Source organism: Pecten maximus, chromosome 5 (assembly GCF_902652985.1).
Source record: "Pecten maximus chromosome 5, xPecMax1.1, whole genome shotgun sequence".
Taxonomy (NCBI): domain Eukaryota; kingdom Metazoa; phylum Mollusca; class Bivalvia; order Pectinida; family Pectinidae; genus Pecten; species Pecten maximus.
The window spans coordinates 49946802-49968239 of NC_047019.1; the positions used below are offsets into that span (position 1 = coordinate 49946802).

General features: G+C 38.4%; 1 protein-coding gene across 1 annotated transcript in view; it reads left to right on the plus strand.

Moving 5' to 3' along the window:
• LOC117328287 (nuclear pore complex protein Nup205-like) overlaps nt 1-18749 on the plus strand; it is a 58810-nt gene extending 40061 nt beyond the window's left edge. The window contains 17 exon segments of the mRNA XM_033885807.1: nt 2383-2484; nt 3824-4071; nt 7427-7618; nt 8776-9043; nt 9432-9524; nt 9753-9910; nt 10451-10639; nt 10968-11083; nt 11278-11425; nt 11681-11813; nt 12320-12574; nt 12769-12849; nt 13090-13256; nt 13406-13520; nt 14795-14929; nt 16309-16478; nt 16784-18749. Of these exon segments, the coding sequence (XP_033741698.1) occupies nt 2383-2484; nt 3824-4071; nt 7427-7618; nt 8776-9043; nt 9432-9524; nt 9753-9910; nt 10451-10639; nt 10968-11083; nt 11278-11425; nt 11681-11813; nt 12320-12574; nt 12769-12849; nt 13090-13256; nt 13406-13520; nt 14795-14929; nt 16309-16478; nt 16784-16873 (2660 nt within the window). The 3' untranslated portion in view covers nt 16874-18749.
• Nucleotides 18750-21438: the final 2689 nt, after the last annotated feature.

A 21438-nucleotide genomic window follows, 5' to 3' on the forward strand; every position in this document is an offset into this window, starting at 1 on the left:
ACATGGACAACATTATAGTCATCGTTATCAGGACGACATAAACTAACATGGACAACATTATAGTCATCGTTATCAGGACGACATAAACTAACAACATGGACAACATTATAGTCATCGTTATCAGGACGACATACACTAACAACATGGACAACATTATAGTCATCGTTATCAGGACGACATAAACTAACAACATGGACAACATTATAGTCATCGTTATCAGGAGGACATAAACTAACATGGACAACATTATAGTCATCGTTATCAGGACGACATACACTAACAACATGGACAACATTATAGTCATCGTTATCAGGACGACATAAACTAACAACATGGACAACATCATAGTCATCGTTATCAGGACGACATAAACTAACAACATGGACAACATTATTGTCATCGTTATCAGGACGACATAAACTAACAACATGGACAACATTATAGTCATCGTTATCAGGACGACATCAACTAACATGACAACATTATAGTCATCGTTATCAGGACGACATAAACTAACATGGACAACATTATAGACATCGTTATCAGGACGACATAAACTAACAACATGGACAACAATATAGTCATCGTTATCAGGACGACATAAACTAACAACATGGACAACATTATAGTCATCGTTATCAGGACGACATAAACTAACAACATGGACAACATTATAGTCATCGTTATCAGGACGACACAAACTAACATGGACAACATTATAGTCATCGTTATCAGGACGACATAAAGTGACAACATTATAGTCATCGTTATCAGGACGACACAAACTAACATGGACAACATTATAGTCATCGTTATCAGGACGACATAAACTAACAACATGGACAACATTATAGTCATCGTTATCAGGACGACATAAACTAACAACATGGACAACATTATAGACATCGTTATCAGGATGACATAAACTAACAACATGGACAACATTATAGTCATCGTTATCAGGACGACATAAACTAACAACATGGACAACATTATAGTCATCGTTAGCAGGACGACATAAAGTGACAACATTATAGTCATCGTTATCAGGACGACACAAACTAACATGGACAACATTATAGTCATCGTTATCAGGACGACATAAACTAACAACATGGACAACATTATAGTCATCGTTATCAGGACGACATAAACTAACAACATGGACAACATTATAGTCATCGTTATCAGGACGACATAAACTAACAACATGGACAACATTATAGTCATCGTTATCAGGACGACATAAACTAACATGGACATCATTATAGTCATCGTTATCAGGACAACAATCTAACAACATGGACAACATTATAGTCATCGTTATCAGGACGACATAAACTAACAACATGGACAACATTATAGTTATCGTTATCAGGACGACATAAACTAACAACATGGACAGCATTATAGTCATTGTTATCAGGACGACACAAACTAACATGGACAACATTATAGTCATCGTTATCAGGACGACACAAACTAACAACATGGACAACATTATAGTCATCATTATCAGGACGACATAAACTAACATGGACATCATTATAGTCATCGTTATCAGGACGACACAAACTAACAACATAGACAACATTATAGTCATCGTTATCAGGACGACATAAACTAACATGGACAACATTTTAGTCATCGTTATCAGGACGACACAAACTAACAACATGGACAACATTATAGTCATCGGTATCAGGACAACATAAACTAGTAACATGGACAACATTATAGTCATCGTTATCAGGACGACATTATAGTCATCGTTATCAGGACGACACAAACTAACAACATGGACAACATTATAGTTATCGTTATCAGGACGACACAAACTAACAACATGGACAACATTATAGTCATCGTTATCAGGACGACACAAACTAACAACATAGACAACATTATAGTCATCGTTATCAGGACGACATAAACTAACATGGACAACATTTTAGTCATCGTTATCAGGACGACACAAACTAACAACATGGACAACATTATAGTCATCGTTATCAGGACGACATAAACTAACAACATGGACAACATTATAGTCATCGTTATCAGGACGACATAAACTAACAACATGGACAACATTATAGTCATCGTTATCAGGACGACATAAACTAGTAACATGGACAACATTATAGTCATCGTTATCAGGACGACATAAACTAACAACATGGACAACATTATAGTCATCGTTATCAGGACGACATAAACTAACAACATGGACAACATTATAGACATCATTATTACTGATTCTGTCACATAAACTAGTAACATTGACAAACGTCATTTCATTGATCACTGATATTTACTTTGTTGAGAATATTAAGATAAAAAGTTGACTAGTTTTACCAAGAAGTTGATGGTATTATACAGGTATGAATGGCGGTGGTGTGGATGATACAGACGCCCTGTTTGACAGGTTTGGGGACGCCTCCATGTATTTGTCTTCTTTCTCACAGAACAAACAACTACGGGGTAAGTTTCCTTAACTTTCCATTCTTTTTTTTTTTTTTTTTTCTTTTGCACTCAGAGTACTTGAGAAATGGTTTTCAGTCTGCAAATTTTTGAAATCTTTGACCACATTATTGTTTCAAGTAAGCAAATGTGCATACATACACACACGTATTCATACATACATACATACATACATATACATACATACATACATACATTCACACATACATACATACTTACATACATACATACATACATACATACATACATACATGTACATACATACATACATACATACATACATACATACATACATGCATGTATGCATACATACATACATACATACATACATACATACATACATACATACATATATGCATACATGCATACATACATACATTCACACAAACATACATACATTCACACATACATACATACATACATACATACATACATACATACATACATACAAACATACATACATGTAAATACATACATACATACATACATACATACATAAGGATAATTTGCTCTCTGGTTTTTCATCCTCAATAATCATCACAGTGCATAAGTTATTGTTTTATTTAATAATGAAAGCAATCACTTAAAGATTACATTTTCTTTTCATGTATGAAAGATTGTCTTATGCATGCCTGTTATATAATAATATAAAGTCCATTGTATAAAACATAACAGGCAATGCAATGCAACAAAAGAAATATAGAAATATTTTATATGATATTTTCATACATTAGAGTTACAATATTAACAGGAATTATTTTCTTCTGTTTCGATTTGCAATAACACCAAAGCTCATTTTTTAGCTGTCTTCTGAATTTTAATTTTGCTATGTCTAAGTTTGGATGATTGTTGTTATATTTAATGTCATTTCTACATTTCCATAATGTCCATTTCATGACACAAATGATAGTATTTGTCAAAATAGTGAAATTGTCAGCACCTGGGTAACCAAGAGTTATATTCTCTTCTTTATCAAGAATGGTAGAACTTTCCATTCTTAATACAACACATATAAAATATAATTATTACAGAACAAACAAATACGGGGTAAGTTTTCTTAACTTTCCATTCTAAATACAACACATATAAAACATAGTTATTACAGAACAAACAACTACGGGGTAAGATCATTTAACTTTCCATTCTAAATACAACACATATAAAATATAGTTATTATATTGAACAGTAGACACATGAAATGATTACTCATATATTGGGGAAGTAATCCTCTGTGAAATCGTCATAGGACTGTATATATAGCGCCCATGTGTCTGTGTAGGTGGAGCCAGATTTATTTATCTAGACCTGCTAAATAATAAATTCTCAATGGACTTTGTAGGTAAACAGACACGTCGGAAGTTGTTGTGTCTCCTCGACTCTGTAGACTTCACACAACGCTACCCAACACCTCTGTCCCTCGAGTTCTTTGAGCCGGGTATGATAGAGAAGGTTATCCGCTCGACCGAGACTGTTGGGGAACACGGTGTTGTCTGCTCTAACATTAATCAGCTCCACCAGGTTCTCACCAATGAACTCAACAACGTCCAGGGAACGGTGATGGCTGCACAGAGACATCGCATCATGGAGGTGGGTATTTGTGTATGCTATTTATAGATATTAAACACTTACAGTAAGTAATTCAGTATTGTTTGTATATTACAAACCTGAGGACTCTCTGTAGTCAAGGTAAAAGGTCAAGGCCACTTTCTATCATTAACTTAACCTGAAGTATAATTATAGTGTCAAACATACTAGGAGCCAGTCTGTATACCCCTATAATGTTATGTTTTATAATTGTTTGATCAAAGGTCACTTTTTAGTCTCTTGTCCCAAGGAAATGTACTTTAACATCATCTCCATCCCCTTAGGGGATACACATTACAGTGAAACAGTGTAGAGAATGTGTGTTGTAGGAAGTACAGGGGATACACATTACAGTGAAACAGTGTAGAGAATGTGTGTTGTAGGAAGTACAGGGGATATACATTACAGTGTAGAGAATGTGTGTTGTAGGAAGTACAGGGGATACACATTACAGTGTAGAGAATGTGTGTTGTAGGAAGTACAGGGGATATATATTACAGTGTAGAGAATGTGTTTTGTAGGAAGTACAGGGGATACACATTACAGTGTAGAGAATGTGTGTTGTAGGAAGTACAGGGGATACACATTACAGTGTAGAGAATGTGTGTTGTAGGAAGTACAGGGGATATACATTACAGTGAAACAGTGTAGAGAATGTGTGTTGTAGGAAGTACAGGGGGATACATATTACAGTGTAGAGAATGTGTGTTGTAGGAAGTACAGGGGATACACATTACAGTGTAGAGAATGTGTGTTGTAGGAAGTACAGGGGATATACATTACAGTGAAACAGTGTAGAGAATGTGTGTTGTAGGAAGTACAGGGGATACATATTACAGTGTAGAGAATGTGTGTTGTAGGAAGTACAGGGGATACACATTACAGTGTAGAGAATGTGTGTTGTAGGAAGTACAGGGGATACATATTACAGTGTAACAGTGTAGAGAGTGTGTGTTGTAGGAAGTACAGGGGATACACATTACAGTGTAGAGAATGTGTGTTGTAGGAAGTACAGGGATACACATTACAGTGTAGAGAGTGTGTGTTGTAGGAAGTACAGGGGATACACATTACAGTGTAGAGAATGTGTGTTGTAGGAAGTACAGGGGATACATATTACAGTGTAGAGAATGTGTGTTGTAGGAAGTACAGGGGATACACATTACAGTGTAGAGAATGTGTGTTGTAGGAAGTACAGGGGATATACATTACAGTGAAACAGTGTAGAGAATGTGTGTTGTAGGAAGTACAGGGGATACATATTACAGTGTAGAGAATGTGTGTTGTAGGAAGTACAGGGGATACACATTACAGTGTAGAGAATGTGTGTTGTAGGAAGTACAGGGGATACATATTACAGTGTAACAGTGTAGAGAGTGTGTGTTGTAGGAAGTACAGGGGATACACATTACAGTGTAGAGAATGTGTGTTGTAGGAAGTACAGGGATACACATTACAGTGTAGAGAGTGTGTGTTGTAGGAAGTACAGGGGATACACATTACAGTGTAGAGAATGTGTGTTGTAGGAAGTACAGGGGATACACATTACAGTGTAGAGAATGTGTGTTGTAGGAAGTACAGGGGATACATATTACAGTGTAGAGAATGTGTGTTGTAGGAAGTACAGGGGATACACATTACAGTGTAGAGAATGTGTGTTGTAGGAAGTACAGGGGATACATATTACAGTGTAGAGAATGTGTGTTGTAGGAAGTACAGGGAGTACATATTACAGTGTAGAGAATGTGTGTTGTAGGAAGTACAGGGGATACACATTACAGTGAAACAGTGTAGAGAGTGTGTGTTGTAGGAAGTACAGGGGATACACATTACAGTGTAGAGAATGTGTGTTGTAGGAAGTACAGGGGATATACATTACAGTGTAGAGAATGTGTGTTGTAGGAAGTACAGGGGATACATATTACAGTGTAGAGAATGTGTGTTGTAGGAAGTACAGGGGATACACATTACAGTGTAGAGAATGTGTGTTGTAGGAAGTACAGGGGATACACATTACAGTGTAGAGAATGTGTGTTGTAGGAAGTACAGGGGATACACATTACAGTGTAGAGAATGTGTGTTGTAGGAAGTACAGGGGATACACATTACAGTGTAGAGAATGTGTGTTGTAGGAAGTACAGGGGATATACATTACAGTGTAGAGAATGTGTGTTGTAGGAAGTACAGGGGGTACATATTACAGTGTAGAGAATGTGTGTTGTAGGAAGTACAGGGGGTACACATTACAGTGTAGAGAATGTGTGTTGTAGGAAGTACAGGGGATACATATTACAGTGTAGAGAATGTGTGTTGTAGGAAGTACAGGGGATACACATTACAGTGTAGAGAATGTGTGTTGTAGGAAGTACAGGGGATACATATTACAGTGTAGAGAATGTGTGTTGTAGAAGTACAGGGGATATACATTACAGTGTAGAGAATGTGTGTTGTAGGAAGTACAGGGGGTACATATTACAGTGTAGAGAATGTGTGTTGTAGGAAGTACAGGGGATACATATTACAGTGTAGAGAATGTGTGTTGTAGGAAGTACAGGGGATACACATTACAGTGTAGAGAGTGTGTGTTGTAGGAAGTACAGGGGATACATATTACAGTGTAGAGAGTGTGTGTTGTAGGAAGTACAGGGGATACATATTACAGTGTAGAGAGTGTGTGTTGTAGGAAGTACAGGGGATACACATTACAGTGTAGAGAATGTGTGTTGTAGGAAGTACAGGGGATACACATTACAGTGTAGAGAATGTGTGTTGTAGGAAGTACAGGGGATATATATTACAGTGTAGAGAATGTGTGTTGTAGGAAGTACAGGGGATACACATTACAGTGTAGAGAGTGTGTGTTGTAGGAAGTACAGGGGATACACATTACAGTGTAGAGAATGTGTGTTGTAGGAAGTACAGGGGATACACATTACAGTGTAGAGAATGTGTGTTGTAGGAAGTACAGGGGGTACACATTACAGTGTAGAGAATGTGTGTTGTAGGAAGTACAGGGGATACACATTACAGTGTAGAGAATGTGTGTTGTAGGAAGTACAGGGGATATACATTACAGTGTAGAGAATGTGTGTTGTAGGAAGTACAGGGGATACACATTACAGTGTAGAGAATGTGTGTTGTAGGAAGTACAGGGGTACATTACAGTGTAGAATGTTGTAGAAGTACAGGGGTACATTACAGTGTAGAGAATGTGTGTTGTAGGAAGTACAGGGGATACACATTACAGTGTAGAGAATGTGTGTTGTAGGAAGTACAGGGGATACACATTACAGTGTAGAGAATGTGTGTTGTAGGAAGTACAGGGGATACATTACAGTGTAGAGAATGTGTGTTGTAGGAAGTACAGGGGATACTAAGAAATGTGGTGGCCAGGAACGAGGTACGTGTCAACCTGAAGGTGAAGCAGCAGTCATTTGAGGCTTGGCGTCAGGTCGCTGAGATCCTTCTCACATCTTGTCCTGAGGACCTGCTCCCCCGCGACGTTCGCCAGGCCATCCTGTTTGAGCTGCTCCAGGATCTCCTACAGAAGGTAGATTTTACAAAGTACAAAGCTTAGGTTAACTTTTTCTCATTATAACAGAACTTTTAGGGTTGATGTAAATAGTTTCTTTAAGGAGCATTGATATGTTGGATATTATTGATGAAGTGTAGTAAAGAATGGCCAGACACATTGCTGATAGGGTCAGGGTAAATACATGACTGTTGGGGTCAGGGTAGACACACGACTGTTGGTGATGTTGTAGATACAGGACTGTTGGTGATGTTGTAGATACAGGACTGTTGGTGATGTTGTAGATACAGGACTGTTGGGGACTGGGTAGATATAGGACTGTTGGGGATATTGTAGATACAGGACTGTTGGTGATGGGGTAGATACAGGACTGTTGGGGATTGGGTAGATACAGGACTGTTGGGGACTGGGTAGATACAGGACTGTTGGGGATATTGTAGATACAGGACTGTTGGTGATGGGGTAGATACAGGACTGTTGGGGATATTGTAGATACAGGACTGTTGGGGATGGGATAGATACAGGACTGTTGGGGACTGGGTAGATACAGGACTGTTGGGGATGAGGTAGATACAGGACTGTTGGGGACTGGATAGATACAGGACTGTTGGGGGTGGTGTAGATACAGGACTGTTGGGGACTGGATAGATACTGGGGGACTGGATAGATACAGGACTGTTGGGGACTGGGTAGATACAGGACTGTTGGGGATGAGGTAGATACAGGACTGTTGGGGATGAGGTAGATACAGGACTGTTGGGGACTGGGTAGATACAGGACTGTTGGTGATGTTGTAGATACAGGACTGTTGGGGACTGGGTAGATACAGGACTGTTGTGGACTGGATAGATACAGGACTGTTGGGGATGAGGTAGATACAGGACTGTTGGGACTGGGTAGATACAGGACTGTTGGGGATGAGGTAGATACAGGACTGTTGGGGACTGGGTAGATACAGGACTATTGGGGATTGTATAGATACAGGACTGTTGGGGATTGTGTAGATACAGGACTGTTGGGGACTGGGTAGATACAGGACTCTTGGGGGTGGTGTAGATACAGGATTGTTGGGGGTGAGGCAGATACAGGACTGTTGGGGACTGGGTAGATACAGGATTGTTGGGGTTAGGGTAGATACAGGACTGTCGTAAGTAAATGTTACATTGGTTTTACAGGTTGCAGATGAAGCAGCCTTGACAGAATTGACTTCACCAGTTGCCGGCGTTATCCTGACACTAATGGCAAACCTTCGCCAGTGTTTTTCTGTGGAGCAGACAACGTCTGATGGAGACAGATACACATGCTACGCCTCGCGTCTCCAGGACAGCAGTACTACACTGGGCCAGTCCGTGGCCTGGGGCGAGGGGTCGGGATCTAGAACACTGTTCGCTACATCTCTCCAGTTGGTGCTCAAAGGCCTCATAGAACACATCCTCAGATCAAGTAAGGTCACAGTGTTTAATGTTCTCATCAGTCAGAGGGCCGACATCAATTAATCATGACATTCCGTATAAATTCAGTGGCATTGGATAGTAGTTATTGAGAACGTAACACACTATCTGTTTATACCTAAGCCGATGATTACAGCGAGTGAGTTTTAATGAACTGTTAATCTGTTTATACCTAAGCCAACGATTACAGCGAGTGAGTTATAACTGTTTATCTGTTTATACCTAGGTGGAGGATTACAGCGAGTGAGTTATAACTGTTTATCTGTTTATACCTAGGTGGAGGATTACAGCGAGTGAGTTATAACTGTTTATCTGTTTATACCTAGGTGGAGGATTACAGCGAGTGAGTTATAACAAACTGTTTATCTGTTTATACCTAGGTGGAGGATTACAGCGAGTGAGAGCCAATTTGTATGGATCACTGCTGTACTATCTACAGATTGCACAGAAACCAAAAACTCCCACAAACCCAGGTACGTAGTAGCATTAAAGGATTTGATCCAAGCTGTCTGAGTTTAAGTACTTCACATAGGTACATTTTGTATTATGTCTTTCTCAGACAAAAGACATTTGAGGGTCGGTGATTGTGACAGAAGAAACAAATTCTGAATTTCTTACTCTGTATGTAAAATTGATACGTGCAGAATAAAAGTATTACACCACTACATCTCACTAACATATTTTATGATTAAATATCCTAGATAAGGACCAGGACGGAGTGGGAGGAAGGATCCTTGCTGCCTCAGACTCGGAGTACGACCAGCTAGCCAAGGAGAATGTGTCCACTATCTTGTCCTACGGGGACAATTTTATGGAAACTGTGTGTCGGGACGCCTGTGATGGGCATGATGTCGGACGGGTGTGTATTTCATACTTGAGATTAAACTGAATTATATTAGTCACAGCTAAAATATGTTTGTTTGAATATGAAAAGAGTCTATGACACGTGTAGGTTGTTATCACATATTTGAGCTGTCTCTCAGACACGTATACATGTTGTAATTGTCAGATGTTAGCCCTCTCCGTGATGTAGGTTGTTATATATTTGAGCTGTCTCTCAGACACGTATACATGTTGTAATTGTCAGATGTTAGCGCTGTGCGTGATGTAGGTTGTTATATATTTAAGCTGTCTCTCAGACACGTATACATGTTGTAATTGTCAGATGTTAGCCCTCTCCGTGATGTAGGTTGTTATATATTTGAGCTGTCTCTCGGACACGTATACATGTTGTAATTGTCAGATGTTAGCGCTGTGCGTGATGTAGGTTGTTATATATTTAAGCTGTCTCTCAGACACGTATACATGTTGTAATTGTCAGATGTTAGCCCTCTCCGTGATGTAGGTTGTTATATATTTGAGCTGTCTCTCAGACACGTATACATGTTGTAATTGTCAGATGTTAGCGCTGTCCGTGATGGATACAATCCTGTCCATGGACAAGTTCCAGCAGTGGCTGACCTTCCTGTCATCAAAAGGATACCTCCAACATCTGGTGGACAGTATACTTCATGACGACGAACAACTACAGACACTCCTGTCCCAGAATCCCGAACTTCGTGTCCTCTACATCTACGAGTCTAAAATGGTACGTACAGACACCCCTAACCCAGGATTTTATGTTCTCTACATCTACGAGTCTAAAATGGTACGTACAGACACCCCTAACCCAGGATTTTGTGTCCTCTACATCTACGAGTCTAAAATGGTACGTACAGACACCCCTAACCCAGGATTTTGTGTCCTCTACATCTACAAGTCTAAAATGGTATGTACAGACACCCCTAACCCAGGATTTTGTGACCTCTACATCTACAATGGTATGTACAGACACTCCTATAATTGATGATGTACCTTTTCAGGGCATACTGATGAAAGTCTGTTTACACTGTATAATTGGTTATGTACCTTTTCAGGGCCTGCTGACCAGGGTTGCTGAATCTACTACTGGGGCTCACACAATCCTCAGGTGTGGGCTCATGCAGCGACTGGCGGGGTGCTCCTTCTTTGATATGCGGCCAGAGCTGGAAAGGTAAGGTTTCCATTCAGACCAAGGTAGTTATTACTGTCAAACTCTGAAGATTACCTAGAAAACAGTAATAATATTTTACCTGTGAATACCAGGAAATGTTTTAGGTGTAATAGACTTGATGATGACAGAAGTTCTGTGAGAAGTAACACGGCTGGTATAAGTTTCTATAGTAACATGCCTTGTTTAACACACAGGTCACGAGATACCCAGGGATTTTTGGAGTCCGAGGAATTCATCCCTAGTCCAATGGCTCGGTACCAACATGTACTGTTTGCCAGTCTAAAGCTCTGTCTGGCACTACTCACCTCACTGGGTATAGAGAACCAGGATGCTGGAAACCAGGTACATAGAAATACCTTAGGCCATAGAAAATTAATTAGTTGGTTCTCAGGTCCAATTTAAAAAAAAAATAGATGAGGGAGGGAGGTATTGTTAGGTCATCTGACCTGAAGAGTCGGGATGACCTATAGCCATGTTGTGTTGTTAAGAGAATCTGATGTCTCTTTGAGTCTGATTCAAGATCTATGTGATATTTAATATAAAAAAACCCAGGTTGTGTTGGACCATTTAGTACTAATTATTTTCCTGCATTTTTAGGTGTTACAGTTCATATTTGCCCATGGTGATGTATTTCATAACATCTTGAGGGATCGCCAGCCATCACTAAATCTGCCGGCATTGAGGGAACTTGCTCTGACAACTGCAGTCATCGCCAGGGCCAACTATCGAGGTTTGTTTGGAGCATACACAATATATAACATACTTGTCCACTTCTTGGTGTTTCTATTAGAGAGATGGTGCATGTTAAAAATTTCAAATCTTAAAAAATATTTATAGACGTCTTTGTCAAACTTAAACAATTAACAAAGCTGTCATTTCTGCTGGACTAATTGGGTTGTTGAAAATTATGAAGAATAAAAGAATGTTTGACTGATTAATTCATATATAAGTTTGGGTCCAAAATTGTGGGTCTTCCTCCAAAATAGAGGATGAATGACAAGTATTGTATTACTTAATGTTGGGAATCATTTTAAAACATTACAATTGCTCAAATGATCGATTCTTGATCATGAGTGTTGAGATGTATTATGGAAGTTTTAGTTGCGGCCCTGTAACTAAGTACGTAATATAGGTATAGCAGTAACATAGGTGATCTGAGACTCAGATTCTTACTGATAATGTAGGTAAGTACAGTCACAGAAGTAAACCCGTAAACCCATCACTTCCTAACTCCAGGTATTCCTGATGCCGAGTTTGATGACATTGAGACAGCAGGGATCGAGTTCAGAGGTCATAAGACGCGTATTGAGCGACAAATGTTGGCCTTAGTTCCTAAGTACTGTCTGTCAGAAAAACTCACCAAACAGCTGCGCAACCTAGAAAGTCAACAGCTACAGGAAGGTCGTGACCTCAAGGCCGAGGTCACGCTAGCCTACCAAGAGGTCGCAGCTAATGTAACATCGTTTTGTAGAGCTGTTATATCAACATCAGGTATTTATGAATGTACACATTGATCAGGCAAAGGTCAACTCATGCTCACAATTATCGTAAACTTTATGTCAGTAGTCGTAGTGGTCACAGTAACTGAACATTTGATGTCTGTCACACCAGTTGACACTGTAATGATCGTCACCAGTTGACACTGTAATGGTCGTGTTTCAATAAATACTGTCATACATTTTCAGGTTATTCCTCCCAGTTTTGTCGTGTGATATTTGGTCCAAGTTTGGAGGAAGCTTTAGCCAGAGACATCAGAAACACAGAAGGTCTGTTTTTACTCCAAAGTACACATCGGCATTTACATAAATATCATTATAAGTTGTTAATTCGTATTGTGATCAATCTAACTTTTATTAGATGTTTTGGTTTTGTGTATGATTTCCATCCAGCTTACAAGTCAGACATTTTACTTCACTAAGTTCAGTAATACACAGATATGTGAGTTCTATGCATCATATTTTTCCAGTTTTCACTGTTGTTAATGACGCCAGTACATTATATTTCAGAGTTTTCCTTGTCTTCAATGACGCCAGCCCACATACCTAACATAGGCATCATTGTGTACCAGTTACGTCAGTGTGCTGGCCGCTTCATGTCCGTGTACGATACACATCAACAACATCTCCGTAAATTACAAAGTCTCGCTGACCTCAGTACAGACGACCTGAAGGAAGTAAGTGATACACTACAAAATGGAGCGTTATCATGGTATTATACTAAAATCATAAAATTATTATAATGTATAATTAAGTGTGCCAGTCCAAACTTTGTCAGAGTTTATTTAACAGGCATGGTTTTGCTGTAATAGAGTTCCTGGTTTAGTTTTCAGGGGTTCCTGCCACAGAGAAAATGCCGTCACATCAGCGACAACACCTGGCACACCGGCGCCTTGCACAGATTGTACACTACAAAGGGGGTGAACTCAAACACCTTGCATGTATCCTTGTCATATGGTCTCTACCACTGGATTGTATATTCTCTTCATTCTGTGTTGGTCATGTACTACTGGATTGTTGAATCTCTTCGGTCTGGGACTGGGTTAGTTTAACTCAATGTCTGGTGAATCTGTACACAGTGACTCATGACTGGGTTAGTGTCTATATCTGGTGAATCTGTACACAGTGACTCATGACTGGGTTAGTGTCTATATCTGGTGAATCTGTACACAGTGACTCATGACTGGGTTAGTGTATCTCTATATCTGGTGAATCTGTACACAGTGACTCATGACTGGGTTAGTGTCTATATCTGGTGAATCTGTACACAGTGACTCATGACTGGGTTAGTGTCTATATCTGGTGAATCTGTACACAGTGACTCATGACTGGGTTAGTGTATCTCTATATCTGGTGAATCTGTACACAGTGACTCATGACTGGGTTAGTGTCTATATCTGGTGAATCTGTACACAGTGACTCATGACTAGGTTAGTGTATCTCTATATCTGGTGAATCTGTACACAGTGACTCATGACTGGGTTAGTGTGTCTATATCTGGTGAATCTGTACACAGTGACTCATGACTGGGTTAGTGTATCTCTATATCTGGTGAATCTGTACACAGTGACTCATGACTGGGTTAGTGTGTCTCTATATCTGGTGAATCTGTACACAGTGACTCATGACTGGGTTAGTGTATCTCTATATCTGGTGAATCTGTACACAGTGACTCATGACTGGGTTAGTGTGTCTATATCTGGTGAATCTGTACACAGTGACTCATGACTGGTTTAGTGTCTATATCTGGTGAATCTGTACACAGTGACTCATGACTGGGTTAGTGTCTATATCTGGTGAATCTGTACACAGTGATCTCCATTGTCAATATCCAAAGGTAGTGTATGTGATCAGTGAGTGTACTGATCGGTGATCATGATCGGCTGGCTTAAATCTTTATAGTATGTGAAACTTATATAAAGCCAGTATGTGAAACTTATATACAAATGTATAGCTAGTATGTGAAACTTATATATAGCTGGTATGTGAAACTGATATAAAGCCAGTATGTGAAACTTATATATAGCTAATATGTGAAACTTATATAAAGCTAGTATGTGAAACTTATATATAGCTAATATGTGAAACTTATATACAGCTAGTATGTGAAACTTATATACAAATGTATAGCTAGTATGTGAATCTTATATATAGCTGGTATGTGAAACTTATATATAGCTAGTATGTGCATCATCAACCTTAACTGTGAGTTCAGATATCATAGAGAACTGTATATTTATACTGTGGCGCCACCTAGAGTATTACCTGTTACACTGTGTGCCGATAGATCAACAGCCCACTCTCTACCAGTCACAGGTCAAAAGGCAGCAACAGATGCGGCGTCTACAAGGTAAAATACTGTACCATGAAACATATCTACAAGGTAAAATACTGAACCGTGAATCATATGTCTACAAGGTAAAATACTGTACCATGAAACATATGTCTACAAGGTAAAATACTGTACCGTAAATAATATGTCTACAAGGTAAAATACTGTACCGTGAAACATAGGTATACAAGGTAAAATACTGTACCGTGAAACATACGTCTACAAGGTAAAATACTGAACTGTGAAACATACGTCTACAAGGTAAAATACTGTACCGTGAATCATACATCTACAAGGTAAAATACTGAACCGTGAAATATATCTCTACAAGGTAAAATACTGAACCGTGAAACATATCTACAAGGTAAAATACTGAACCGTGAATCATACGTCTACAAGGTAAAATACTGTACCGTGAATCATACATCTACAAGGTAAAATACTGTACTGTGAACCATACATCTACAAGGTAAAATACTGTACCATGAATCATACATCTACAAGGTAAAATACTGTACCGTGAATCATACGTCTACAAGGTAAAATACTGTACCGTGAATCATACATCTACAAGGTAAAATACTGTACTGTGAACCATACATCTACAAGGTAAAATACTGTACCGTGAATCATACATCTACAAGGTAAAATACTGTACCGTGAAACATACATCTACAAGGTAAAATACTGTACCGTGAACCATACATCTACAAGGTAAAATACTGTACTGTGAAAGATTGGTGGGTAATTTATTCATGATGAAATTTGGATCATTTGACAATGTTTTACTAGTAAGAACATGACATACAGTCAACAGTTCAAAGGTTACTAGTTCATAGGTAAATGGTTTTCCAATATGTCTATTTGTAATTAGTAGGTGTTAAAAATATTCTTGAGTCAAACGTTTTTGAGAAGCAAAGTTTTGCAGGTTTAATGAAAGTCTTGTTTTTAATCTGGTAATTACTGCCTCAGAAACCATTGAGGTGGCTTCATTACATGCTTGAACAAATGTTAAACCCATCGATATATTATATATTTATTGTCAATTATAACAATGCTGTAGTGTATTGTCAATTATAACAATGCTGTAGTGTATTGTCAATTATAACAATGATGTAGTGTATTGTCAATTATAACAATGCTGTAGTGTATTGTCAATTATAACAATGATGTAGTGTATTGTCAATTATAACAATGATGTAGTGTATTGTCAATTATAACAATGATGTAGTGTATTGTCAATTATGATAATGGTGTAGTGTTTTGTTCATACCGTACCTCTTTTGTCACATGTAATCATGTATTTCTAATCTGAAGAATTTAGAAATTTACAGAGAACTAACGTCAAGTAGTATTTTTCATGTACACTCACCACACCTTGAACATTTCTGATACAGACATGACAGGTATGAGCAGTACTCTCTACGACACCGACGTGGGAGCGACATTCTCCGAGGGAGACGAACTGACACGGGGCGTGACGAGGGAGGAGCTAGCTACACTCAAACAAACAGCAGCGTCAGCTATCACCGAGTCCTTACTGAAAAAATTGTCAGAGATCAATCAGGTAACAAACACATGTGATTGGTTAATGATGGACCAAAAAATGCTTGGAAAAATTATTATAATGTAGAGATTATTTGATTGATGGACCAAATATGTTTTGAAAATCATAATGCTAGCTGTATATATTGTCTGTTAAAGCATTGAAATCTTCTTCTTTTTTTCTTTCTTTTTTTAATATTAAATTTTTTTTTTTTTTTTTAGCTAAATGTTCAAATTGTTTGAACATCTGATCAATGAAATGATTTAAGATAATTGATTATTTTAAGTTTCACTTGATGTTATTCTGTATTTGTATCATTGTTTCAGAGTTTCTGTAAGAATCGGTCACATTATGGATTTGTGGAGGCGTTGATTAGACGGACCAAGCGATTACTGAGGCTCCATACGGGAAGTTGATGTAGCCCAGGAAAAAATTACAAAACATTGTTATTGTTCGGGAGCAGCTAAATGTGGCTGTGAACCTGTGTTTGTAGCATGTTGTGTCTCTGTTGTTAGTGACGTGAAGTTTAATACAGAAAACAACGTAAAACTTTGTAGCGGTATGCTGTATCTGTTGGGGATAGGAAGTACAGAAAACAACGTAAAACTTTGTAGCGGTATGCTGTATCTGTTGGGGATAGGAAGTACAGAAAACAACGTAAAACTTTGTAGCGGTATGCTGTATCTGTTGGGGATAGGAAGTACAGAAAACAACGTAAAACTTTGTAGCGGTATGCTGTATCTGTTGGGGATAGGAAGTACAGAAAACAACGTAAAACTTTGTAGCGGTATGCTGTATCTGTAGGGGATAGGAAGTACAGAAAACAACGTAAAACTTTGTAGCGGTATGCTGTATCTGTTGGGGATAGGAAGTACAGAAAACAACGTAAAACTTTGTAGCGGTATGCTGTATCTGTTGGGGATAGGAAGTACAGAAAACAACGTGAAACTTTGTAGCGGTATGCTGTATCTGTTGGGGATAGGAAGTACAGAAAACAACTTAAAACTTTGTAGCGGTATGCTGTATCTGTTGGGGATAGGAAGTACAGAAAACAACTTAAAACTTTGTAGCGGTATGCTGTATCTGTTGGGGATAGGAAGTACAGAAATCAACTTAAAACTTTGTAGCGGTATGCTGTATCTGTTGGGGATAGGAAGTACAGAAAACAACTTAAAACTTTGTAGCGGTATGCTGTATCTGTTGGGGATAGGAAGTACAGAAAACAACTTAAAACTTTGTAGCGGTATGCTGTATCTGTTGGGGATAGGAAGTACAGAAATCAAAGGTGGACACACTCTGAAGAAAGTTTAATAAAAAAAATATTGAATGTTCCGTTTTAATACAGAAAAAATCATTTCACTGTCATGTGTTTGAACTGTTTCTGACATGACAAAAGTTTTTGGGGTATTTAAAAGATACATTTGTAGATGTTACACAATGAGTGGTTGTTGTATGTATCAAAAGTTATAAAAAGCTCGAGCTTTAGCGAGTGTTTTCTGAATTTTTAGAAAAATAACTGACTGTGAAATAATACTACATAGACAACTACGAGTTTGTGTGACCTGTTTCTACCACAATAAAAAAAATCACCAGATGATGAATTTTTACAGTGTCAGTTTGGGTGTAAGGATATAACCTGTTTTATAATAGTGAAATGCTAATATGCAAAACTGACAAATTCTAGAAATATTTTAATTTATAACTGTTAAAAATTAATAGAAATATATATATACATAATTATCACCAAAAAAACAGTTATGAACAACTTTTTGTTTTATCATTTCTGCGCGTGAAACAGCCTTCATGTTTTAGCCAATCAAAAACGCATTGGATCACATGATTACAAAGTTATTCCCGATTGAAGTTCAACTGGTCTGCCAATAGAGACACACTTACTGTTTGTTATACAACAGTTGTAATAATTAATTGATGGGAGTAAATGACACCCACCTAGTATGATAGAATGGATGGTAGAAACAATATGTAACAAATTGATAGATTTATGGATAGTTGAACAGCTCAAGTTACTTTACACCTTTGATTGATATTTGATTGAATTATCCTGAGGCTGACCTATTACCTTTTTCATGAATAAGGAACAAAAGCTTTGAAGCAGGTGCCCTCTGATTAAAGATCTATACTGTATCAGACGTTGACATTTATCAGACTTATTTATAATACAGATGTTTTCTGTTCTAATGTTTCGGGGATGTTAAACTGTCCTCCATGTCTTAAACACGAAGTGAGCTACAGAAAATGTTCAGATGAAATAAAAAAAAAAGAATGAACATTTATTTGTGTATTTTGTTCTTATTGTTATATGTAGAGCCCAGAGAAGGATTAAATAATGAAAGCCATGGTGAACCATTATAAACCCTGACAGAAAACAGATTTTAACTGTCAGTTTGTTGTCACTATTTCTCAGTAAGTGCTCTATGGGTAATTTCGGTCCCTACAGATATTTGTACATGTTTAATTTTGAGAATGATGGAATAATTATGTAGCTTTCGATGTTAGTGGTCAAATTTTGGGCTAATTTCAAAAATTAAGTATTCTTAGAAAGTAATTTGTTGGTCTTTCTCAATACAGGTTCGTGTCTGTTTTGATTTCTAATAGAGCCTGCTCAATTTTTGAGACTGGTGAGAAAAACAAACTGACGAACTGGCAGCCAACTTGGATTGTGACTAATTGTCACTATTTTCATTAAGATTGTACTGTATTTCCTATGTAGAATCCCATTGGTTCCTTATTGTATGATTGGTAAGAAAAACAATATGGACGACGGACAAATATTTAGAATTTTATGTGAATAGGCAGTCTTGTATACCGCAAGGATAAATAAACACAATTGCTAAAAGTCGAAAGTGTAGCCCAACTGAGCAAGACGGCTGGCATCTATGTATTCAAGAACAATGACTTTAATTACGAACTAAAGGAACTTAATGTCATCGACAACAAGATACAAGCGGCTGGCGAGGTTGTCGACATGTATAACCCAATACTTTCCTCACACCGTCCTCGAGGTTATGGAGGAACAGGGATTATGTGGAACAAGCCCTATAACATCATAGTCGACACAAAGCCTAAACAAACGTTTTGAGTAATCTCGATCTACATGCCATTTAGAGGAACTAAAGAATTCAATGACTGTATGTCTAGCTATTCGAACTCGTTCGACAGCACTCTGAATCGCATAATGTTGTGATAGCCGGCGACTGGAACTGCGATATAACCATTGAGCCAAACACCGGTACACGAAAACTTTATTGAAGATTTCCATAATTATGCCTGTTGTAATAAAACTACATCTGGATACATCAGACCATTTCAACAACACTAAACTGTAACCTGGGTCTAAAGCCACAATCTCATAGTCGTCTCAACGAGAGAGAACAACTCTACAACAAATGCCAGGAAGAAGGCTGGAAAACCCCAACATTGGTCCTAGTACTGAAAGCAAGATCTGCTACAAAAAGACACTGGACAGTGACGAATCGAGAGAGCGGCCCGACGTGACGCAAGAATGGCTGCAACCATGAAAGCGCGTCAAGATGACTAAACCCATCTACAAAATTGTCAATAGTAACAAGACCGGAAACCCAAATCTGGTATCAGAGTTCCATGTCGACTCATATCGAGGCATCCTTGATGGATAGACGGATCATTTCCGAACATTGCTCTTGCCCTTCGAGCACTTTCTCGGTGACAAGGACATCACTCAAGCTTATTTCGAAGTGAATACCATTGAAAACATTTACACAAGGTCTAAACATTGGTCCCCGGGACCCTTTTGCTCTCGCAAGTCGAGGAAGCCATAAGAAACCTGAATATCAACAAGCCGCCGAATATTTACTCCCATTACAGCAGAGCATCTTCGATTCGATTGGTCCGTTCCATTGTCTCAAAGTGGCCAGCGCAAATCAGTCTTCAAACAGAGAGGTTCCACACTTGACTAAAGAATTACAAAGGCATTACCATACTTTCAGTCCTGGGAAAAGTCCTTTAATCTCTCATGGGTGCCAGACTAAAAAAACCAAGGGAGGGGCCTTCCAAGACAAGGCAAGACAACACTGTCCATGCGACTGTATAGCGAAAAAACACGATATCCCGACCCCAGCCTGTGAAGGATCAGTTTAAAATTCCTGTAAGCAACTCTTCAGATCATCAGTCTTGATCTCTCGTATATATTTAAAACACTAAGGATTAATTTTCAAATGTCTCTACTTTCGGAAATTAAGAGAAGTCGTGACATCGCCCTTCTAATGCAAGGAACGTGCTGATGTTCTTGGGCCTCTAGTGTTTGTAATATTTGTCAAAAATCTTCCAGTCATCGTAAAATAAGAGATGTTGTACCTCTTTGCAATTTATACAGAGATGTTTAAATATTAGACAATAGGAATCATTACACTGAAATTCAAAACGATCGAAATGACGGGTAAATGGAGTGACGCATCACGATCGAAATGACGGGTAAATGAAGTGACGCATCACGATCGAAATGACAAGTAAATGGAGTGACGCATGACGATCGAAATGACGGGTAAATGAAGTGACGCATGACGATCGAAATGACGGGTAAATGGAGTGACGCCTGACGATCGAAATGACGGGTAAATGAAGTGACGCACGACGATCGAATTGACGGGTAAATGGAGTGACGCATCACGATCGAATTGATGGGTAAATAGAGTGACGTATGACGATCGAAATGACGGGTAAATGGAGTGACGCACGACGATCGAAATGACGGGTAAATGGAGTGACGCATACATGTATCTCTTCAAAATACACTCGGACAAATACAAGCAAACAAAAAAAATATCGGGGTGATACTAAACTCTTATCTGTCATTTAATCATTACAAAAGAAAAGGTTTAAAAAATCGAACTCTGTTGAGAAGAAATTTCCTGTATATGGTCCCGTTATACAAATGCCCTGTACGCTCCCTGCTGGACTACGCTGTCCTATCATGCCTATTGGC